This window comes from Lampetra fluviatilis, chromosome 22 (genome assembly GCF_964198595.1).
Source record: "Lampetra fluviatilis chromosome 22, kcLamFluv1.1, whole genome shotgun sequence".
Taxonomy (NCBI): domain Eukaryota; kingdom Metazoa; phylum Chordata; class Hyperoartia; order Petromyzontiformes; family Petromyzontidae; genus Lampetra; species Lampetra fluviatilis.
Genome location: NC_136296.1, coordinates 3,275,884 through 3,301,651, shown reverse-complemented (window position 1 = coordinate 3,301,651; position 25,768 = coordinate 3,275,884). Strand labels below are relative to the sequence as shown.

General features: G+C 43.9%; 1 protein-coding gene across 2 annotated transcripts in view; it reads right to left on the bottom strand.

Annotated features, from left to right (window-relative positions):
• Positions 1-560: 560 nt before the first annotated feature.
• ATRAID (all-trans retinoic acid induced differentiation factor) overlaps positions 561-25,768 on the bottom strand; it is a 40,463-nt gene continuing 15,255 nt past the window's right edge. Inside the window, exons 2-7 of one of the 2 annotated variants that reach the window (XM_078866280.1) lie at positions 25,180-25,316; positions 23,271-23,342; positions 13,614-13,685; positions 8,928-9,031; positions 2,903-3,009; positions 561-2,154 (exon numbers count right to left, since the gene is read on the bottom strand). In XM_078866280.1, the coding sequence (XP_078722406.1) occupies positions 2,050-2,154; positions 2,903-3,009; positions 8,928-9,031; positions 13,614-13,685; positions 23,271-23,342; positions 25,180-25,316 (597 nt within the window). In that variant the 3' untranslated portion in view covers positions 561-2,049. The remainder of the gene's footprint in view (positions 2,155-2,902; positions 3,010-8,927; positions 9,032-13,613; positions 13,686-23,270; positions 23,343-25,179; positions 25,317-25,768) is intronic. The other variant, XM_078866281.1, reaches the window with a different exon arrangement.

Below are 25,768 nucleotides of genomic sequence, written 5' to 3'. Positions count from 1 at the left end.
GCTTTCGCGACCAATATCATCCACCTCTTGCCTTTCTACAGGCCTCTCCGTTACTACCGGTGTCGTACCTTGTCCCTGGGGCTTGCCTAGGTTATGTTGCAGCGCCAATCGCGATGATGCAGTTCACCAGAGTTTAGCGGAACGACGTCGCAGCGGCGCAAGTTTGGCGGTTACTGGGGACGGACAGTGGCGATTGGGTGGGGTGCTTACACGGTGGATAGGGTCAGCCGCTTCGTTTTGTCGTGCTGCCGGACTATGGGCAATGGGAAAAAAGCTTCATAGCTCATCGGATTCCTCCAGTATAAATACTCTGATTGTGGCTGCTGCGCCCATGGTTGTTCGTACGCCGGTCGTCGTTCATCCCTGCGTCGTCGGCGATGTCATTCAAGTGTTTTTTCCCTTCCGAAGAAAAATATTTTCCCCCTTTTTTTTGTCCTTGTGATATTGTGGTATTGTTATTGTTGTGTTTTTAGGACAATTGTCGTGAGATGTCGTGGCATTTATCTCCAATTCCTTTAACCCAAAAACACACATACACGCTTCAAGGACAAACGAGAAACTGATCACAACACAGTTTATGAATCGCCTACAAACGGAATGTAGACATTACATAGTGGTTGAGTAGTCTATAAAATTGTTAACGGTTCAGAGCTGATGTCTTCAACCACATATACTACACTACAGCGGTGTGCAATATAAACACTGATAGGTGCATTGATACATCAGTGCTCCACAAGAATATAAAATTGCTATTAAAAACGTGTGGCCAGTTATCAAGCATTATTCAGATAAAAAATGGTAAAGGTGCAGCCCTGAAATTACTTGCTTACGCCACTGCTGGCAGAAGGGCATCGACTGGAGGGAGCCACTTCGAGGTGGTATTTTCACCTCCTCTTCCACGCTGGTCAAACATTTTTGAAGAGGTTGGAAGCACACCACCCTTTGCCCTGCCACACGTTACCTGCCAATCAGCTAACTGTGATCTAGATTTGAAATTTTCGTGACTGCAGGGATCCATACTCTTTGGTTCTTTCGGTAAAGTCACGTAGGTATAAAATAAAATAAATCACGACGTTTCGGGCGCAACACAAGCGTCCGTCATCAGGTGGGACAACGACAGTAATTGTTTGTTGCTGTGGTTGTCCCACCTCATGACGGACGCTTGTGGTGCGCCCGAAACGTCGTGATTTAATTTATTTTATTTTATACCTATGTGACTTTACCGAAAGAACCAAAGAGGACAGCTAACTGTGGTATCCGGCTGGGTGGACAGAAGCCGGGGAGGGAGGGGATTTAGGAAACGTGTTTAAGAAAATACTTTCAACTGCTAAGCCAAAAGATCGAATCAAGGTGTCGGATCTCTATATTGCAAGTCCAGTGTGCTAATCATTACAACAGAAACATCTCATTAATTGTTTACGGCCGCACACACTGCCACCCCACATCTGAAAGCATACACGAAACCTCGCATCTCCCATTAGCACGGTTAGCTAAGTACGGTGCGAAAGAAGTTCAACATACAGACGCACACAATCTGATATATCGACCAAAAATCCACCGAGTATTTCAGAGGAGTGCCCCGTTTGAACGTTTGGCCAATTCATTATTTAATTGTGTGTTTTGAAGCAAACCATAGTCACCGAAAAAGTGTACATATAGGAGGAAATGACAATCATCAATTTATTCAGAGGTTCATAACCTTCTGGTTCTACTGCCATCTACAGGCCACCTCATTCAAGCCAGTGGGTGTCCTAAGCACTCCATGATCTCTGAGACCTACAAACCCTGAGACCAAACCTGGATTAAAAGGTGAACTCCAACCACACTTGGCACAAAAGTCAATTCAACTGTACACACGAAGCTCACTCAACACATTAATTAAACCCAAGAAATAATTTACAACTCAACGGTGGCCTCGAAAAAGTGCCGAGTGCGTTAATGGATGCGAACACATGGCACTCTGTCAAGCGCTGCATTTGACAACACCATTTAGCAGAGCCATTGCCAGCGGTGGCAAAAGCTTGCACATGGAATGTGCAAATCAGGCCACTAAAGGGTTTTTGCCTTTCTCCGCTGAGTGGCCCACAGAAAAGCTGAGAGCAAAAAGGTCACCGCTGTAAGCAGGCCGAAGAACAGCGCCATCGGGAAGAATCCCTACGGAAGACACAGAGAAGGAGGCAAATGTTAAAGGGTAAGGCAAGCTATTATAAAGTTACAAAAGCAGACACTTTGGTGAAACAACAACTGTAAAAGTAAACAAAAAACACTTAGTTTACAGTGTTTTCATCCCATTTATTTTGATGCCGAATTGCTTCCCTCACTTGTTATGTTTTTTTACAAAGTTATACTTTTGTTTTTCAAAGAAGAGTATTGTCAAGGGGCAAATATACAATAATAATCCCAATAAGAACAATGTTTAGTGCGAAACAGTCATTCATGCAAATTTCATCTCACAACCGCCGACGGAAAATGCGCCGGGCGGGTTGTTCCTCGAGCCAGAGCACTCACGCCACGTCAGGAAACCCTCCCCGGAAGATCAAATCACAGAGCTCCCTCTGCAGCCTAACGTCACGTGACGACTTCTTGGTGCTATCTGAAGGGCGGTTTTCCCGCACGTCAGAAATTTGATACTTTTTATAAAGTTGATTCTTCAATGTCAGAATAGATGAAAATAGGTAAAAAAAAAACTAAAATTTGTCTTGTACGGTCAATGGTGATTTGGTTGAAAGCATCACTCTCTAACTTGGGAACATGGTTCGATCATGGATAGCCGTGACAGGAATTCAAACTCAAAACATCAAGGCTCGCTCAGTGGCACACCGCAGGTTATACGCCTCCTCCGAAATATGGCCCCACCTCATACACAAATCAAATTATGCCTCATTTGATGAAGCAGAATTACCTCTCTAACGCACTTGTATCCATGATGGGTGTCCTTGCAGTCACACTTAAAGAGGCCTGGACCATCTGGGTGACAAACAGCCTCCTTTGGGCAGTGGTTACTCGATTCTGCAAGTGATTGAAAACAAAGCCACACAGTGTAATCATGAAGGCTTTATCTCATCTTGCAGTATCACAATTATTCCAAACTAGTAGCGAAAATAAAGGAAACAACCTTTCAATAACACCATGGAGAAGCGGACAATACATTTCTTTCATATATTTGTCCCCCCATATGAAGCAAAAATACACACAAGCACAATCGGTATGCGTCCCTGAAAAAAGCGAGACATCAGACGATACAATGTAAATCTAAACCCATTGACTTAACATATCTCAATTTAGGTTTCGTTCCCGGGGGGTATTTTTTTTTGGTCAGACAATAAGTAACAATAACATTGTCGATGCGTTCCAAGAAAAGGGGCGCGCGAAGCGGAATCGCACGAGACAGCGGCCTGCTGAGTAGCGCACACGGTAACACACACAGTGTTGTCTTGCGTACTACCGCGTAGCCGCGTATGGGTGAATTCAAACAGAATATAGCGAATTTTGGATAGAAATAGGTTAGCCGCGCATACATATTTCACAAACCAAACCCGCAGAAAGCGATAATGAAAGATACATAAAAAGGTGTTATATAACACGTTTAAATAAATGACATGTCCATACACCGTAGCCACCACAGATGGAGGTAGAAATTGCATTTAGAGGCCTGGTATGGGATGAAGGGAAGTTGAGGAGTTACATCATGAGGCTTGAGCACCCAAACTACTGAGTTATTTTGTTAAAATCTTTTAAAACAACGTTGGAGTGAATCAATGCATTGTAAATATAATTATGTTCCCCAATTCGTTGGCGGTGTTATGGTGAAACAATGTGAATAGGAGCAGCATAAATAGTGGACTTACTGTAATGTTTTTTTACACATCCTGCCAACCACAAGGCCTTCTTCTGGAAGTTCATAAATTCATTGCTTCAAAAACACATTACTAAGGAAGAGGTCAGAAGGACATCATGGAGAGTCGTAATGAAAATATGTACCATGCAAGAGGAGTAATGTCTCATCTAAAAAAGCTGTCAACAATTTTTCTCAGCCCCAATATCGGGGAGTTTAAGAAATGTTATTTTAGAATGTCTTTGGTAAGGAGAACGCCACACCACGTCAGTAAATGCCCCAGAAGATGACAGCCAGACCTCAGACCGCAATTACTACAATAGGCCTATCTAAAACGGATCTTTTTATTTGAACTAAAACTAAACTATTTTTCTTTTACCAGGTAAGGCCGACGGAGCTATATAGCTCTTTTTTCGGAAGCAACCTGGCTATCACAAATGTTAGCTCAATGAAGTGGCTTATCAAATTGAAATCGATAGCAATCAAATGTTCTAAACACACGTTTATAAAAGTAGAGGGAAAACCCGGAGAAAATATACACGACCAAGGGGAGAACATGCAAACTCAAAAAAAAATACAGGTGTCAGGGTCGGGATCAAACCCACGACCTCCTGTATATTAGGCGAAGTAGTTAACATATTGCCACCTTGGTGTCCCTATCTTGCCCTACACAGAGCACCGTGTAGTGCACTGTGTGCGTGGTGCACTATGTATCTCACTGCATGTCAAATCACCCAACAGGCAGTACTTAAACACATTCCCTCAAAGCCAGGATACACCAAATTAGGTACATTTTTACATTCATGAAATGAACCTTAGATAGATAGATAGATCGTTTATTGTCATTGTCACCAGTACAACGGAATTTAAAATGCTCACCAGTCAGGGCATCATTCATAAATTTATGGCGTGACCCCAGGGTCCCGAATAAACGGAAGTCAAAATCACAATGAATTTATTTATTTTTGGCGACTCCATCCCACCGCGCACATAAAAGCCACGACCTACCAGAAATCCATCCTCTCGTTCTTCACCAAGCACCCGTCGTTGCCAAAATTTCCATAGCCATAAACTAAATTTTGAAACTTTGATTAGCGCATTGTGTAGAGCTCGTCGAGAGGAATAGATTGCCGCGTCATTTGCCTTCAACAGACATAAAATGACGTCACAACGCAGTTTATGCGAGAGCCGGGGGCTTTTGGGACCCCGGGGTCCCGCCATAAGGTTCAAATATTAATTGCAATTATTGTTGACTGGATTATGACAAATTACTTACTAATTTTGACAAGCTGCCAAAATTCACTTTGCTACTAACAAATGTCTGCCAACGAGTAAACCGTTCATCAATCTCAATTATTATCATCTAACTCCATACACATTTTAAAATAGACTCGAGATATATCTCAGCCAATTTTTGTTTGCCCTCGCATGCTATGAAACGGGCCATTTCCCAAGACATTAACCTAATGTGTGTGTGTTTCTCTTGTCCAGGCGGCAGTCACGAGGCTTGTACGACATTCGGTTGAACACCTTCCAACACAGTCCCGTAAGGTGTACACGTATTCTTAAACTTTGGGCTCATGATTTAAGTCATACAAATGTGTCTTGAGACAAGATCGATCACAAGCATCTATGTAATCTGTATGTTTGTATGCATGCATCTTTATCTGGGAAACTCTTCCAAGACGGCTCTACCAATCTCAGCGAATGAGGTGTCATTTGAAAGATAATGGAAAGCAGCTTATATGAATCACGTTGCAATTGAGAAATATTGACCTTTGACCCAATAATGCAGCTTATTAATCCTGAAAATGCTTCCACTCTACCAATTACAATCAGCCTGCATGTGACAAAAGCCTTACAAACAAAAATACATACTTGCTAAGAAAACTGCCTTACAAGGAAAAGGAAAAAAATCGTCGCTGTGTTTACATTTCTTTACGATTGAACCTCATGGCAGTATAAATCTTGACTTAAAGCTTTCGTGACTGCAGGAATTCATATTCTTTGGGTCTTTCGGTAAAGTCACATAGGTACAGTGAGGGAAAAAAGTATTTGATCCCCTGCTGATTTTGTACGTTTGCCCACTGACAAAGAAATGATCAGTCTATAATTTTAATGGTAGGTTTATTTGAACAGTGAGAGACAGAATAACAACAAAAACATCCAAAAAAACGCATGTAAAAAATGTTATAAATTGATTGGCATTTTAATGAGGGAAATAAGTATTTGACCCCTCTGCAAAACATGACTTAGTACTTGGTGGCAAAACCCTTGTTGGCAATCACAGAGGTCAGACGTTTCTTGTAGTTGGCCACCAGGTTTGCACACATCTCAGGAGTGATTTTGTCCCACTCCTCTTTGCAGATCTTCTCCAAGTCATTAAGGTTTCGAGGCTGACGTTTGCAAACTCGAACCTTCGGCTCCCTCCACAGATTTTCTATGGGATTAAGGTCTGGAGACTGGCTAGGCTACTCCAGGACCTTAATGTGCTTCTTCTTGAGCCACTCCTTTGTTGCCTTGGCCGTGTGTTTTGGGTCATTGTCATGCTGGAATACCCATCCACGACCTATTTTCAATGCCCTGGCTGAGGGAAGGAGGTTCTCACCCAAGATTTGACGGTACATGGCCCCGTCCATCGTCCCTTTGATGCGGTGAAGTTGTCCTGTCCCCTTAGCAGGAAAACACCCCCAAAGCATAATGTTTCCACCTCAATGTCTGACGGTGGGGATGGTGTTCTTGGCGTCATAGGCAGCATTCCTCCTCCTCCAAACATGGCGAGTTGAGTTGATGCCAAAGAGCTCCATTTTGGTCTCATCTGACCACAACACTTTCACCCAGTTGTCCTCTGAATCATTCAGATGTTCATTGGCAAACTTCAGACGGGCATGTATATGTGCTTTATTGAGCAGGGGGACCTAGCGGGCGCTGCAGGATTTCAGTCCTTCACGGCGTAGTGTGTTACCAACTGTTTTCTTGGTGACTATGGTTCCAGCTGCCTTGAGATCATTGACAAGATCCTCCCGTGTAGTTCTGGGCTGATTCCTCACCGTTCTCATGATCATTGCAACTCCACGATTTGAGATCTTGCATGGAACCCCAGGCCGAGGGAGATTGACAGTTCTCTTTGTGTTTCTTCCATTTGCGAATAATCACACCAACTGTTGTCACCTTCTCACCAAGCTGCTTGGCGATGGTCTTGTAGCCCATTCCAGCCTTGTAGCCCATTCCAGCCTTGTGTAGGTCTACAATCTTGTCCCTGACATCCTTGGAGAGCTCTTTGGTCTTGGCCATGGTGGAGAGTTTGGAATCTGATTGATTGATTGCTTCTGTGAACAGGTGATTAGGAGCACTCCCTTTAAGAGTGTGCTCCTAATCTCGGCTCGTTACCTGTATAAAAGACACCTGGGAGCCAGAAACTCGTTCTGATTGAGAGGGGGTCAAATACTTATTTCCCTCATTAAAATGCCAATCAATTTATAACATTTTTGACATGCGTTTTTCTGGATTTTGTTGTTGTTATTCTGTCTCTCACTGTTCAAATAAACCTACCATCAAATTTATAGACTGATAATTTCTTTGTCAGTGGGCAAACGTACAAAATCAGCAGGGGATCAAATACTTTTTTCCTTCACTGTATATAGGTTCAAAGAAAATAACACAAAAACTACGACGTTTCGATCGCAACACAAGCGGTCGTCTTCAGGAAAAGGGGGGTTAGCTTCCAAGGCAAACTGTGTATAATGGTTTGAAATGGGCGTAGCCCAAATGTCAGCAGCCAAGTGGTGGGCAACCAACCCGACGGTGGTTGGTTTTCCACCAATCAAAGAGGGATTAGCATGTCCCATTAACATGCTAATTTTCACCTGGCAGCCCTTTACCAAAAAACTCAAAGAATACTTATGGCGGTACCCCGGGGTTCCACAGTACCCCGGGGTACCGCCATAATGTCCGTGATGCAGTCATTTTTAGTCTGTTGATGGTCAGCGATGCGGCCATCGACTCATCTCGACGAGCTGTGCACGATGCACCACTACGGTGCGTACAAGCATTCAGAGTTTCAGTGCCATCGTCCTCGCTGCGTTTTGACATTGCGGAGTAGCACTGATTTCAGATTGATTGGTGCCCCAGTCGTGGAGTTAAGTACACCCTAGGAAAAAATATTGTCCCAGAAATAAAATATTTATTTACCTCGGCCATTTAGTATTAGTTGGTACTCCGGGGTACCACCATAAGGATCAATTGCTAAGTGCACACCATCGGGGAAGCTGGTTGAATCTCAATGGCAACGCCACTACATTGTGTTCGCTGACGGTCAGGTGACTTGATGATGAGGGTCAGGTGTTCGTTCATGTGTCACACCACCCTGCCCAGACGACAGGCTGACCCCGACTCTTGGTATAAATCATTATTTCAACTTGTAACGGGCTGCCGCACAGCATTTGCCGCACAGCAAGAGAGCGGCTCGGAGGAGCGATGAACCACAGACAAGCAGGGAGACAGCCACGTGGTGAGACAACTCCCAAATCACCCCCAAAGCTCTGTGGCTCTCTATAAAGGCTTTTTGAGCCACTTAACGACATCCAATTGTTTATGTACGTTGAATAGACAACAAACGTAGAACGTTAACGAGACACGCACACACGTACTTGCATGCATCATTTTTTTTTAAACCCATGCATGCATTGCAATTGCTTTTTAGAATCAATGTTGGTGTAACATAGAGGTCTTCACGTGTCACAAGAGATTCTCAAACCCACCGGGGCTACAAGGGAGCGAAGACTGGTACAGCAAGAGGCTTTGTGAACCCATCCAGTGTGGACTTGTGAGTGTTATATTCTCACGTGAGTGACGTTTCACCTATTTTGTTTTTAAGGAATTGGTAAAACATTTGAATGCAGGTCCCTCGGGAATAAAATGGCTTGAGAATTTCCCGTATAAAAAAAAAACACCATTTGTAATAAACATACTATAAATTGTGAACAGAAAGCTGATCACACTAAGACCTTTGCCAGGGGTACAATGTGATTAAAACAGACACCACATGCAGCTCTCGACCGACAAGTCCCAACCCCTCCCACGTCGCTCATACCGTTGCATGCATTCTGCTGATCTTGGCAAATCCTGCTGTGGTTGACATATATCCTCTTCCAAGCCTTGTTCCCTCCAGGGCATTCGACGAGATGAGGCAGCTCGCTGAACAAAAGCCACCACGTATCAACACCATAGCCTTTCAATCTGCTTCATATTCGATATAAAGTTTGCATGCAAGTGGGTGTGTGTGTCTATGTGGGTGGTTGATGTTATGGTTATGTGCAATGCACTATCGAATCTGGCAAGCCAGGCTCATTTCAAAATGCCAAACACATAGGGGGACTGAGAGAGACAGGATAGACAGAGGGAGACAGAGTGTCAGATGGATACACAGAAAAACAGTGGGAGATTAGAGAAACGTGCCAGTTTGTTGAAATGAATATATTTCAAAGGACTGTCTGCCTTCAAATTCCACATTGCTGAATCTATAAGAAAGATATGTGGGTTTGGGACACATTCCTGCAGACGTGGAAAGATCGGATATCGCTGCAATCCTCAAAAACGCTAAGACACCTATTAGCAACATCAGTAAGGATGAGCGCTTTGAGGTTAATCAACTAAAAAAAAGAGATGACATAGTCACCCTCTCAGCCGACAAGGGCAATGCCACCGTTATCATGGACAAAACCCATAGAGTAACAAAATTCAGGACCTACTTAATGATGGTAGCTATACCAAAATCAATAGAGATCCCACCAACCGCCTGGTTACGAAAACCAACAACATCATCACTGATTCAACATCTTTAATCGAACCAACCAAGCGGCTTTCTTTAAAACCCTCTGCTGCTAGACCACCCAGATTGTATGGCTTACCAAAAATCAATAAAGAAGGTACATCACTTCGTCCTATCGTCTCCACCATTGACTCACCCACCTACAAACTGACCCGATTTCTGTCTGAGACCTTAAAACCATTCACTGGTAAGACCACCTCAGCTGTACTTAACTCAGCTCACTTGGTATCGCTAATTAAGGGCCTCTCACTATCTCCAGGTGATTTGCTTGTCAGTTTCGATGTAGCTTCTTTGTTTACCAAAGTTCCTGTGCCTGACACTATTACAATCATTGAAGATCTGGTCTAACAAGGACTGAATGCTGATGTACCAGCCCTGGTTAGACACTGCCTAATCAACACTTACTTCACCTGGAATGGAACATTCTACAAACAAGCTGAAGGGGCCCCAATGGGTTCTCCCTTATCTCCAGTTGTAGCCAATGTTTTCATGGAAAATCTTTAGACAGATGCCATCCAAGCATCCACCCTACGTCCTTCCTTGTGGAAGAGGTACATAGATGACACGTTCGTCATCTGGCCACATGGCCTACCAGCTCTGGGCCAATTCTTCAACCACATCAATTCCATACACCCAGCCATCAAATTCACCATGGAGGTGGAAAAGGATGGCAAGTTACCATTCTTGGATGTGTTAATCAAAAAGAGACCAGATGGCTCAATGGGACACTGTCTACAGGAAAGACAGAGTATTCCATTCGGATGCCGACCTAAAACCTGACTACCACCACCATCCATCCCAGAAGAATTCCCTCATCAAAACTCTACACCATAGAGCTCGATGTATGTCCGACCATCACCACCTAGCCAGTGAGCTGGAACACGTACACCAAGCCCTCAAGACGAATGGATATTCAGACTACACAATCCGTAAGGCTATCACCCCAACCGTTGGGAAAGAACCATTTGAGGACCCAATCAAAACCATCACCTTGCCATACATAGCTGGGGTCACTAAAAAGATTTCCAAAATCATGAGCAAACACAAGATCCAGGTTCGACTCAACACAGAACATAAAATTTGTGATCTGATCCCATCTGTGAAGGATGTGATCCCTGACACGCAATACCCCGGCGTCTACAAACTAAGCTGTGTCTGCGGCAGCAGTTACATTTGGGAAACTAAGCGACATGTCTCGGAACGTATTCGTGAACACAAGGCAGATCTGAAACACGGTAGGACCAATACCTCAGCCGTGGCTGATCATTGTTTTAACGCTGTGGGCACACACACAATGTATTTTTCCAAGACGAAGGTAATCTGAAAACCCACTGACTATCAGCAAAGATTCGTTCATGAAGCCATCCAGATATTTAAACAGAGACACAATTTAAACCGAGAAGATGGGTACATACTGAGCAATCATTGGAAGGATGTTATTAACCAATTTAAAAGTCACAACTGGCTGTGATGTTTCCATCCTACCTGCCGATGTTAGTAGTTATTTTCGACTCTCTGGTATTACATTAACAGGTTAAATGTCTCGCTAACACAGCCACCGTTGCTCGTTTTCCTCGATGTGGCAGTGGCTCTACGATCTTCCATTGACATGCTAATCTCTCACAATACAATGACCACCTCCGCAGCTTAGTCGTCGTCGAGGTGGCTCTCCGAATTACCCGATCTTACATTGACATGCAAATTTCATCACTAGCCCCGCCCACTCCCCTTATCACCTTTGGGCTACACCCATCTCAAACTTTTATAACATCCTGCCTCAGAAGCTCTCCCGCTATTTTTTCACCTGATGACGATTGCTTGTGTTGCGATCGAAACGTCGCGATATTTTTATTATTTTTTCTATCTACGTGGCTTTACCGAAAGACCCAAAGAATAAGATAGGTGCGATTCAGAGAAATGGTAAAAAGTACTATTAACCTTTGGGGTACTGACTCCCTTCATTGGAAACATTGGAAAATTATATATTACTACTATAATAAGCGAAGAATGTGCGTGTTCCGCACGTGACGTCACTCCACATGAGGCCCACCACCCCGCGTGATGTCACTACATGAGACCCACCCCCCACTCATTAATATTCATGAGTGGGTGAACTTTTACACTAACGCAGAGGAAGGTCGAGCTGACTTTAATAATTTATTACGGAAAGTCGCTTCAAATGACGTTTCTTTACAGAAAGTGACGGTAAAAAATAAATATACGCAGCACACTGCTACATCCGTACGTGACGTCACTGCAAAAGAGCCCCCCCCCGTCATTAATATTCATGAGCAGTTGGATTTTTACACTCCCGCAGAAGAAGGTCGAGCGGAAATAAATATTTGTACGCAAATTCGCTTTAAATTTGACGTTTCTTTATTGAAAAAGTTAATCAAATAAATCATTATACGCAGCACCAATGTGTTTTTGGTGTCTTTATTGATTTTTTCAGCACTTGAAGCAAAAGGTAAGTCTAATTTTTGCTTCTAAATTATGATAACATTTCTACATTTCTCCGTGATTTTCCAGATATTGTATCGAATTCAAATTGATTACAACCCCAGCGAGCGAAAGTAGAAGAAAATAAAGTAGCAGAGCACTGATTTTGAACTAATTGAAGGGGAGTTAAATGCAGTGCTACAGTGACATTAAGTGAGGTGTTTTATGACAGTTTTGTGCAAAAATCACTGCCATTAATACAGTACAACAGTGAAATGCAGTTAAGTGTTTGATTACATCGTTTTGTGCAAGATTCACTGCCATTAAATTTACACAAGATACAATAATACTCTGGTCAAAACGACGACAAATTCCATTAATTCCTGCGTATGCGATGACGATCAACAAGTCCCAGGGTCATACTTTTCAAAATGTAGGTATTTATCTCAATGAACTCGTATTCTCCCATGGCCAGTTGTACGTGGCTCTGTCTAGATCTAAAAATCCTCAGCGGATCAAAGTGTTTATCAAGAGTAGTCAACTGCAGGGAAACCTGATAATTGTTTTTTAACCCTTTTATCTGGCAACAAAACTGACACCTTTCTTTTTACAAGGAGTCATCTTTGCATTGACCACAATACCTGCGGTCGGAATGCAAACAAAAACACAACTCTGATAATGTATGCACTGTCCTTGAAATTGATTGGTCCACACCTGAGACAGCTTTTCTTAGAGCCTAGTCTCACATGGTGTTGGACTAGGTGACGCCAGATTCACACACAAAATATCGTATATTGAGAAACCTTCCAAAGTCCTTAATTTCATTTTTTAAGTTAAGAAAATTTTATTTACGTGCAACAATTCCTAAAAATATGTACAATCACACAAGAAAATGTAAATGTACATCTTTAATATTACAGATTCCGTCCTAGGACGGGCAAAAGGCTAGTCTTTAAATAACAACGCTGATCTAAAGAAGGGCTGTTGTCAATATATCATCTTTATGTAAAATATAATGTTAGGGTGAGATGACCTAGCAGAGGTCCAGGAAAAGTTCATGCCCAGAAACCAAACCTTTTTCTCTATGTCCCTCTGTCGCACTCTTGTCCATCTCTCTCGGTTCCCCCCCCCTGTCTCCCTCTCTTTGTGTCCTGCAGTTTCCCTGTATGTCCCGCTGCTTAGGTCTGTCTTCCTGTCTTTCTCTCGTACGTCTCTCTCGGTCTCGTCTCTCTCCTTCACCATGTACCCATGACGAGAGTTGTCGTCGCAGCTCCCGTTCCCGATTCTCCACTCTTATTTTAGACTAAACTCATATTCAGATTTGCATATTTCCATGCTTGAATCAACTGAATATGAATACTAAAACAAATCAGCCAATATTTGGAGACGGCGAAGTTAATATTAAGTGTATTATTAAATGTAGGAAGTGTTGGTGAAGTGTTATTCGTCTGTGCCGCTACTTAAAAGTGTAATTAAAATACTGCGAAAAAAATTCCACAGCCAACTTACATGTACGCCAGGCTTGTAAATCCAAGGAAGGTTGCGCTTGATATGTTAGCGAGTGGATTGTCCGAGAGGTCCCTAGAGTTGAAAACAGAAGAAAACAATGCACAATATTTACAAACATTTCACAATATTATAAAAAAAAAAAGCCAAAATAACTACGAGCTTTGTGGCCTAACTGCATGGCACACTGACGAAAAGAAACCCACTGGCTACAGTCCAACAACCCAATATCCACCATCCCATCACTGGCAACGCACGAGGCAGAACTCAAGGGTATGATTATTACATGAAGGCAAGGCCTCCACACTGGAGATTGTCTTTCCACACTTCTCTATGATGGTCAGTGCCGGTTTGTTGAAGGAGGCACACAGGACCAGATCTAGGTATTATTCGTCAATGCTCGGTCAGGAATCAAACTCAGGTTGCCTGGTTCATGGCGCAATGCGGGCTAACCACTGCTGCCACCCTTAATCAGGCACATAACAATTCACCTACCACCCCCAAACCCCCAATAATTTGATGAATTGTCACCGTCATTTTTTGGTCTTGTATTTATAATACTTGTTATTTACATCTCGTTTGTACAATTTTCTTTGGTAAATACCCTAAATGTAACATAATATAATTTACACAGACCTTAATGGATTTTTAATACACACCCCATAGTATTCATTGATAGAATAATAATCACTTTAAATCGATGCACTGTTACATGCATAGTGCATGGGTTTTGGATGAAAAAAAAACACGATTTACTTGTGTAGAATGTGTTAAATATGTATTTCGTCTTCAGACAAAAAAATCACTGGATACCACGTGAAACTATTTTTGGCGGAAAAATAATTTGTTTGGATTGTCTTGAATTTCACTTCTGATTGGCAGGCCTGATTTTCAGACTTTCCAGATGGATATAAAATTTGTCAAGCACATCCTGAGTACATGTGGTATGGCTGGCAATGGAAATTCTCATTAGGGCCTTGCAACACCATAGCCACACACAAGTAATGAAAAATAAAGAAATCCACTGGATGGAGATGCCAACATTCTGAATACACAGGCACTCCCACCCAACACGAGACCACGATGCATCCAATAGCAATGCCACAGCTATTGGCATTGCATCAACTCAAAAGTGGGTATCTCTACAGAAACAATTATAGTATGGTTATTGCCTGCATTGGCAGTGAAATGAATTCTAAGAAAAAAACAAGTATTCCTGAATGGGTATTGCTATCTATTTCAATGAGGCAATAACATTTCTCAGATAGAATGAAGAACATTACAATTGTAATCAGAAAGAGGAGATTGTGATGGTTAGGGCACATGTGCAGGGTGGAAGAAGGAAGGCAGGTTATCAAGACAAGAACTGGAGTGGCATCCAGAAGTCAGTGACCAATGGGAATACCTGAACCCAGATTCTGGGATACTCTAAGATTGGGCCATAGAGGTCGCGTTCTCAGCAGTACAACAGCTGTGGGTTTTGGGAGAAGGAACGGAGCAGTGGCATCGAAGGCCATTACCACGATAACCTCTCGATCTTCAAGGCCACAGTCTGTCCAATTAGAAGTTTCTCCCTTTGGAAACGAGCGTTGCATGGTTTTCATCTCCATTTAGTTACACCAAATCCATGTATATTTTTGATACCGAAAATATTTGTCAACAAAGTGTTTTTCATTTTAGTAATTCACGACTGAGTGGATGAAAATAATTAAGTGTGACGATGACTACACCCACCAAATACCAAAGGTGACTGCCCATGACCCGACAGAATTAACGAGTCTGCCTGATGAAGACGCAGACCGAGATAATGCACATACTGAGGATAACCAAAACTGATCATTGGATTTATAAGGATATATACCGATTTACCGAGTTCACCGATTGGCTGACCTGTTAATATTTGAAGGGGGGGGGGGGATTGCATGCCCCTCACACCAACATTGATTAACTAACAGTGGACAGCTTTGACTGCTTTAGGGGACTTGAATAACGACTCAAGTAAACAAAAATCCGACTAAATTAACACCGCCCTGAGCCATTGGCAAAAAGCTGTCCATTTCCATGACAGGGGCCAATATCTTGAAAGAAACAAGCATTGTTGACCGCACACACATTACACCAGCGCTAGTTTGTCAGCTGCAGGAGGGATGTGGAGCCACGTTTATCCCCAGCTACAATTTGAACTAATTACCTTCCAATTGTGATTTGTGATGTTCTAATAACCCATTGCCACCGGACAAATTACGTACGCACAATTATTTGCAAATACAATCACGCGTGATGCTCTACAGTTATGTGATTGCAGTGGTTCTCAACCTTTACTGCACCTTTGGTTCTCAATCGTACATTTTTATGTAAAAAAATGCATAGGTTTCATGAAACAAAGTAGTTGTACTTACGTGCCCATGCTTAATTTGTGTTTGATTATTTACCTTCTAAAAAAAAAATCTGGCCATGTCTCGCATCCCCAGAAAGGGCATCTTGCACCCCCAGGGGGTGGGTGCACCCCAGGTGAAGAGGCACTGGATTAATGTAAGTTACTTCATAGTCTCAAAGGTTTTTTACATCACAACGATTTCCATCAGCAGATTGTGCACAGCCCCACTCCCCGCACCCATGCACTTTCAAACCCATTGAAAAGGCTTTGTTGAAGAAAAAAAATTACCGAGCACCAATGGAGACAGCCGACTGAAGGCGCTATTTGCAGCAGACGTGACTGGGGGGCAAGGACAACAGCTGAGAGTGAAAATTACAAATATGCAAATATGGACGAAGGTGCAGCTGGCACACCCGGATAACGCCGAGGGTTAAAGCCATGGCCACGGAGAGGCTTACTCGGAAAGATTTATTGTAAGTGAACTAACGGATATACGATTTAAAATCAGGCAGCAAAGCAGGGATTATAGCTGGTAAATATGCGCAAAGCAAAAGTCACATACAACAAGTTGGATTAACAATGGGATGCATCGGTTAGGAGGCAAAGAACTGGTAAAATCTAGAGAATATGTATACCACTGATAGTCACTGAGATCAAAATGATGAAATAGAGGCAGGTGAGAGCAGGTTGGAGCACTTTTGGAATGCCAAACTTGATAACAAGAAGCATGAAGGAAGATGTGTTTTTTTTAATCAGTGTATATTACCTGCAATGATACACAGTTCAGAAATATATAAGACACTGACCAAGAACTTGGAGCAAAGCAGAAAATTGCGTGCACAGAATGGAGAGATGTGTGCTCATAATTATGTGCTGGCTCGGGCAGTACCCTGCCGTGAACAACGTGCACACCGCACAGTGGGTGTACACCCAGCCAACCACCACCAAAGAATCACAGGCAAGCAACGCTTTCCCGCAAGTAAGCATCAAGATCACGATGACAGGTTATTCACGTCGAACAAAAGTGCGTGTATTGGTGACGACGCTGCCAAAGAACACTTACACCGCAATTAAGATTGGAAGAGTTCACTGAAGTCATGCACACTTAAATAATAAAAAATCCCCCGTCGTGTCATTTTTCGCATTACCTTTAATCATGCCAAAATTTTCGACGTGCAGTACACTCCTAGCTGTCCTTTTGTAGCAAATTCCAAATGGCAACATGACCTGGCCAGAATGAAGCCTCGTCTTAAAAAAGATTACGATGAACCTCATTTAAATTGCACCGCTACCTTTAGGCCAAGTCAACTTAGAGAAGGCTCAGTTTAGATACAGATGCCAATTAGCCATGCCCATAATGTGCTTGGTCAGGAATCAAACACAGGTTGCTAAAATAATACAGTGCGGTGTGCTTCCCACAATAGCATCACTCCACCATACACATCTGTCATTCACCACTTGGTAGCAGGAGCATCACCACAGTGCATGTGCAATGCTCAGTGCACTTTATGAAAATATGCAATGGTAAAATCTGATCGGCAGGAGTTTATGGGACACGCTCTATAAAAAAGTGTGGTTTGCACCACCTGTGCTCCCCAGTCGCTGTGTTTCAGCCGTACGATCCTCTCTGCTCGTTGTGTCATTCCTTTGCCTCCTGCTGGTGATAAAAGAGCAACCGCCACCAGCAGTGAGGGAGCTTTTTCCATGAGCCTCCTTCCATTAAAAGGAGCCTCCTTCCATTAAAAGGAGCCTCGTGAAGGGGATACACATACACGTGTAATGTAGCACTCAGAGACGGTCTTGTCCAGGTATGTATGTATATTTTTTGTCTATTCCGGTCCGCGCGACTCGATGGCATGCTAGCGGGCGGACGCGAGTTGACTATGTACAGTGGGTAACTTTCTGTAACTGCGACACGGCGTCACCTACGTAGCTGGCTGACTATATTGGAGCCGACCAAGTAACAGCTACGGCGACGATATATATAATCTACTTTAGTCGTTCTAGACAATAAGGCGACCCGCTCCCAGACGGTGAGAACGATCCACTTCCTGATGACGACATCGACGATGGTCCAACTTCGGATCCCCGCAGCAGCCCTGAGCCCTGCTCCGCGCCCCCTTTTATCCCCCCTCCGACTCAGCCATGCCCCTTTTCCACGAACTCTCACCTCATTTGGCCCTGTCTGTCCCTGTCTCTTCAATTATTAATTACGGCCACTAGGCCCCATACTGTCCTTACACACGTACAAACACACACACACAAATATCCACCAAGAAAAGTGAATAATATCCATTGCAAATGTTTTTCCTTGGCTTCAATAAGAGGTCATGAACTGCTTAGGAGCCTTCACAATTTCCAGAGAACGTCACAACATATGTGTCCCGCCGCACATTACTGGGATATGCACCCCAATAAGGTCAGCCGCTATTTTAAAGCATTCTATTGCTCCGAAGGCCCATTACAAAACTCTACATGCCGGGCTGCGCCAGTACCATCATCCTTCATTTCGCCTCGCCCATCAATTACTCGCGAATGCCGTGTGCCGGCAGCACAATCAGAGCAGAATGACGCTCACAACGCTTTCTTTTTTTATCCCTCCCCCTCTCTCGCACTACGTAGGATTCAAACAAAAAGGCGGCACAAGGATTCACGAGAGAACTTCAGAAGGAAGCATTAGATGGATGACGACTGAGCCAGCCATCCTTCTTTGGGATAATTTCCTTCATGCCTTAGAATAAACCGATCCATAAAAAAGCTCACGCCCCTCGGTTTATGTCGGTGCTTTCATTTTTTAAAGTCTGATCCTTTCCACCTGTCATCCAGCCTAACTGGATTTCACAGACTTTCCAAGGCCATGAGTGAAAGGACATCATGAATGGAAACCCAACAAGATAAAATACGCCGTTTATTAGCATTCTTCATGACTGACGTCAACAGTAAATTAATGACTTCTACTAGTTTACAGCCATTATCAATCCACTGCTGGACAAAGGCCTTTCACACCTTATTGATCATGGGGGTTGCTTGATCATACTTCACCACACTGGTCAGTGTGGATTGTGAAGGTGAGCGGCGAGTCCCAGGATTGGTGCAGATATTATTCATCACCACTGATGTCAGCCATAGCCGGGAAAATCCAACTCAGGTCGAGAAGTTCACACAGAACGCAGCGCACCAAGCACTGCACCACCGCTCCCACCCATATCACACCAATCAATTAACACACACGTCAAGTAATTGAACATTTAAGAAAGACAAACATTTTGTCCATCACAAAAATGACCAGGGGTGGTGCTCATCTGTGCCGTACTAAGCTTGTTGTAAATTCAACATTCCTATGATCAGGGTCGGACCATCCATACAACTGTTGCTGACGTTGCATAAAGTAGTACACATGATCTACTACAGGGGACGTGCACATCAAGTGGGTCTCGGACCTTCCAACTGTGAGTTGTGTCCTTGGCCACGTTGGCACTCGTGTCGATATGCTCAAGAACAAATGAGGAAAACAAATCGTAAACGATATTCGCTGCTCATAATGTACGTTTTATTTTTATTTTACTTACAATTAACGTTACAAGTGTCTCCCTGTGCCGTAAACTGATCAACACTCAAAAGGCCACTGCCAAACTGTGGCAGAACATCTTCGTAGTTTACAACAACTCAGGGTGCAAGCTGTTTTAATATATACAAGCCACAAGCTTTCATTATCTCAATAATACCTGCACATGTTGCTGCCCTTTGAGAGATCACGCAAATTATTCAACTGAATCACTAACTCCTTAAGACATCATGACCTGGGGCACCGTAGCAGAATATATCATAGAGGATAGTTGGCATCGAGGGTGGGGGGAATGGATGGGGATGCTAATCTCCTTTTTTTGCAGTGTTCACACTGCCTGACACATAAATCTACGACTACTAATTTTATTTTACCACGTAAGGCCCAATGAGCTATATAGCGCTTTTTCAGAATTGACGTGGACAAAAATGATAGCTCAAAGAAGTGGCTTATCATTTGGAAATGTATGGCAGCCAAATAGTCTAAAAGCACGTTGATTCTAAATGTGGAGGGAAAAACTGGAGGACCTGGAGAAAAATCCATGCCACCACGAGAAGAACATGCAAACTCCAAATATACAGGCATTGGGGTTGGGATAAGGATCAAACTCACGACCTCCTGCATAGAAGGAGAGGAAGAAAACATCTCGCCAAATATACCATCTGCACCTCTGGCATTTACAATGCAAAAAAATGTGTTGGCTGTGTGATTGCCAAAGGGACTTTGTCCAACACGACTTCACGCATTGGCATTTCAATACATTGCACATTCCTTTGCCAAATAATGCACAACATGTCTCAAACCTCCATCCCAAAGATTCTGCATCAGGCTTCAGGAGGCACAAACTCATAAGGGTTCAAATAAAATAAAATAAACCCCTGCATTCAATGAAACACTGCCTCAAAACATTTCGTGCATACAAGGAGTCCTTGCTTAACGTCATCATTGCGTTCAAGCACAGTGCGACTTTAAGCGGAACGACTTAAAAAGAACCTATGTTCCCTATAAGATATAAAGTAATATCGAAGGTTACGTCAAAATGTACATTTTTACCAGACCAAAACGCAGTTACACGTTGAATTACAGCAATATAATATAAAAGAAATGCGTATACATTTAAATAAATATTAATGTAAAGAAATATACATTTCAATAAGATGTTTCCTACCAAATCTACCAATATCAAACACTTGCTGGCCATTTTTGACTCATGGTTCAGAAGGAGTGTACCACAATAGCAAGATGAAACGATATCCAAATGTCGGTCCACACAATAATATGGCAAAGAATGAGAAGGGGTCCAAGGGATGCTGGGACCACGTCACATTGTGCTACGTGCGGCTACGCTCTGCGCCCCACGTCGTGACGTTATAAAGGAATAGATTTCCGATTGTATTGGCGACGGTAGAAGGAAACAACGTTTATTGAATCAATGTTAAGTGAGGACTCTCTGTATATTCAATTACAAGCACGGCACACTGCTCTATTTCAACATGTAAGTCTTTGTCGAGGTTTTTGTCGTGTAAAAGCTGCTTCCGCGCACACATACAGACCTTTTGTCAAACCACTTTTGGACCAGGGCCTCCCCACGCCGTGTGGGTCATGTGGGTTCTTTTTTTGTTGTTATCATACTTCGCCACGCTGGTCAGAGGTGGCAGCAAATAATCCCAACACAGCAATGGATTTTTTTTCCTGCACTGCTCTCTGCTGACCAGTACGTAGCACAGCCTTGCAGTAGCCTTTGTCAACCGAGCATGCATTGTAGCAAGCACGATCCAGGCTCAACACCGATTAATCACCAAATATGCCTCTATACTTATCCGTGTGCATGTATCAGGAGCTGTTTGTCAACCCACTGCTGGACGAGGGGGCCTCCCCACATCTTGCGGGTCTTGAGGCTTATTTGGGTATACAACCAACCGTACTTCACCATACCGGTCAGAGCAGAATGGTGAAGACGTACTGCCCTCTACTGCCCACAACACCGATTACACCTCTCCGGAGATGCCCCATGTTGTAACCGCAACCCTCAAGAGCAAATGGTTATAAAAGCACATGCTATGTCTGATTAATGCGTACATAAATAAAGTGCAATCCCCTCCCGCCCAGCCCCCCCGAAGATGTTTAGACTGAATGAGCCAAATGAAAGCAACTCACCGAAGACCCGAAGATAGGATGTGAAATGTCTAAAGCTGTCTTGCCTGGCAACCTTGGTTAATAATCAAAAAGAAAGGCACAGCACCTTAATAAAGAGAAATTCAGTATACATATACAGTTGAATAAATGTAAATGTATGACATGGGTTGACAAGAAGCGGAACTGATGACCGGACCAAGATCACCCCACACACACTCTACTTGAGAATATAATTTTAGATGGAACCTGGGATTTAAGGCCAGGACCTCAACCTTGCTTGGTCAAAATGCAAATATTAACAGATACAGTAAGATGGGTGTTTTATCCCACCACCATTTTTTTCCTTTGAATGGAATATAGATCTTCTCCCGCAAAAAAAACACACACGCCTGGTCACGAATGGAATAGTACTTTATATTTGGGATGGGATGGGATGGAATTTTCTCTGGTAGATGATAATCAACATTAATCTGTCCTTAATCGTGATTCTACACTCAATTTACAAAAGCCATTTTCCCGTCATCAATCTTGTTTTTCTGCTCATGATTATGAGCCAAACACCAATCCATTGCTGGATGAAGGTCTCCTCAAGCTGTCACCATCTCCCAAGGTCCTGTGATGCAATAATCCACCTCGCACTCCACACGAGCCGATTTCATCGCTCCATCTCCATAGCAGACGTTCTCTCGAGCATGTTCACGCCCTTGGCCGCCACTCTGTCATTAGTCTCAATCAACAACCCAGCCCCACCTTTACGAACAATTATAATGTCTTTTTAAGCAGCGTATGTAGTCTAACATGTTCTTTAACGTCTCTGCAACCGCTGTTATATTTGGTCATTACTTCAACCTTCCTCTCCTCATCAATCTGTCTACTCCTTGCCTCTCTGCTAATGGTGCCCTTGTGTTTCGTTGGTCTCCAGAGACATGATCCCACCTCCAATTTCCAGGACACGGTCTCCACGCTTGGCCGACTTCTTGCATCCGCACTGCGTGCAGCCGCCATGCTGCAGGACTGAACATCGCTCCTCCTCTCTCCTCCCGAGCCCAAGCGGGAAGTCACCATGGGATCGGTGGGTGACACCCGGGTCGGCTGAACTGTCAAGACCCTGACCCTGATTACCCAGGTGAAGAGCCAACATCAGGAATTCCTCTGTCATCACTGTAGGAAGGGACATATCTCCTTTTTTATATCCTCAGAGCATGGCGTGGAACTCCCTTCTAATTTGAACCGACTCAATTCAATCGTGTACGATATTCAATTACAAGCTTTCTTAGTGACTTGTGGGTAATGATTAAAAAGCATGTATCCAGGCAATGGTGTTTCACTACTAAAAAGCATAATAAAGTATAATTAGGTCCAGCAGCCTAACAGCCTTTTGAATCAATGTTTCCCAGGCGAATTTGTTTACATCAGCAAACTCTTCTTCAGTTGACATTCTGGAGTCTCATCAGCAATTCGAGACGTGTGTCAATTCTCACTTCGTATCTACACTCCAGTTTCTCTGTGTTGCCGGTGCTGTGTATTAAAAATCATACGGCATCTGCTTAGCAACGTCGATGATAAAAGCGCATGCACTTACATCACTTCAGCTTTGGACGCATTATCCAGTAGTCCTTCCACAGTCGTGATTTGACAGAAGCTGAGGTCCAGCCTGTAAATAATGAAATGGCAATAATTATACGGAAACGAGGATAACATTCAGGTCCACCCCAACTTTACATCCAAATCACACAACTTAGAGCCACAAACTAGCAACAGAGACGATGCTATGATAAGATGACGAAAACAGACCGACAGAAGAATCACAGAGAATAACTCTGTAGGCAATACCCCAAATTGGTCTCCGATGGATTCTTGAGCTAAAAATATTTAAAATAATGGTCTCTTAATTGGGTAATTAGATCTGCCTTTCGGTTTTTTATCTAAAATCATAATTTTAAATACGATTAGAGTGCGATTTTCAAACAAAACACAAACAGGTTTCTGGTGAAGTATTTTGCCGATAAAATAACAAACAAAAAATTCAGTTTTTTCTTTTTCCAAAAATGTTATCCCAGTGGTCCCATTGGGTGTCACATCATGAAATGAAGTATTCATTCGGACTTCTCACAGCAAGTGGATATCACAGAGCTACTTCCAAGATCCCTTGAAGTAATCTGTGATCCACACGGTATGCGGAAGCACTTTCTCACTTGCACCGCCAGAGAGTAATGTTTGAACCCATGACCAGGGATCCGGCAACCAAAATAACAAGAACGTTTTTTTTGGAATTCGGTGAAAAAGCTCAATATTTCAAGAGCCGCAATGCACTGTGGTGCATACGACACGGTGGTCCTTGATAAATAACGTCACGAAGCAGCAGTCCTTAAAGAGCCGCATTCGGCTCCAGAGCCTTAGGTTTCTGAGCTGAAATCTATCCAAAATAAGTATAGAAGCAAATGTAATGTGGTGGGGTTCTTTTGTGTGCAGCCATTGGTGGCCGGGCTGAGACCAACTCGCTACACTTGAGAAGCCGGTCTAATGGCTTCGCACCCAGAATCCCAGTCACGCCAGCTCAGCGCTCTGATGTCTGAACCATCCAGCCAACATTGTCATGAGCCCAGTATAGGATGTTCTCCGATAACGCGGTAGTTGCTTTCCTGAAGAAAAACGTGTTATGGAATAATTGCGTTATAATATATATGATGTAATACGAGAGTTCTCCAGCGGTCGCCGATCGGTGGGATAGGCTCCGCCGGTTCAGCCATCAGCCAATCGGATGGATGCGCCAAGTTCAAGGGCGGAGCTCAGGGGTTCTTGTGGGTAACCATCTAGAAGGTTCGTGAGGGGGCGTGGCTATAGGCGGGGCTTGGTGACGTGGATGAAGGGTTATAAGGGGAAGCAGGAGGCAGCTCGGGGTCAGCGTGTGGAGTCTAGAGTCGAGACCACGTCTCGCGCCTCCGGCACGTCAGCGAACCGGAGGCCGTCTCCTTGCGCGCCGTCTGCCAGCGGCGCGTGGGAGCGGGAGCGGAGCGTGAGCGTGAGCGAGCTGTGCGCGAAGCGGCAACATCGAGCGCACAGAAACGAGAGTGGAGCGGGGTCGGTGCAAAGAGAACACGGAGCTGTCCGGCCGACGAGAGATAAATAATAAAGAAGACCCGAACTAAAGATCGTCGTCGAAGTGCTTTATTACAATAATATAGGGTAAAGCATAGTCCGCGATATCACATGAGAGGCAGGCTGAACAAAGACTGAAGTGCATGGGTCGCATCAAGAAGCATCCAGCAGCATCCCGCCGTGTGATGCTACGCCGAGGCAGCCGTACAACCGCTTATTCCTACTCGCACGACGTAGTGCCATTCACTCGATCACGTTATGATCAAATTCGCATCCACGTTATAAAAAAATGTGTTCCCGAACACATGCATCGCGTTATATCCAATTCGCATTATGAAAACATGCGCTACAGGAAAACATGCTGTATTAAACATTGACAATCACGGACTCACCCCAAGATGGTGTCGTGGATGTCCCCGGCGCTCAAGCAGCACCGTCCGCTGAGTCTGCGCGCCAGCGTGGCGTTACAGAACCCAACCACGGCCGAGGACGTGGCCTTCCCGGGGCACCTCGTGCACACGGCGAGCGTCTGGAGCAACACAAATAACAAAACACAATTGTGCATCAAATCAACGTTTATCTCTTCATTAAATATTTTAATCGCAGTCTAGTTTTGTACTTACGGTTTTGAAAAAATAGTGGTAGTATGAGTTATTCACGATTTGGGCTGCTAGGGAGTTTACACGCTTCTTGCCAACGACAACCTACCCATCAACCAAGACACCAACAATGTACCTCGCTGCCAACTAGAGTCCCCATCCCCCTTCTGGGATCGCTCTGTCATCATCCTAGAATCTCACCCAGATCCGCAATAATACTGGTAGTCGTGCAGGGAGGGATTTGGTGGGGAGGGAGGGGCTGGGTGGGGAGGGTGGGGCTGGGTGGAGAGGGGCTGGGTGGGGAGGGGCTGGGTGAGGAGGGTGGGGCTGGGTGGGGAGGGGAGGGGCTGGTCACCCCGTGGTGCCCTTATAAAACTCAACG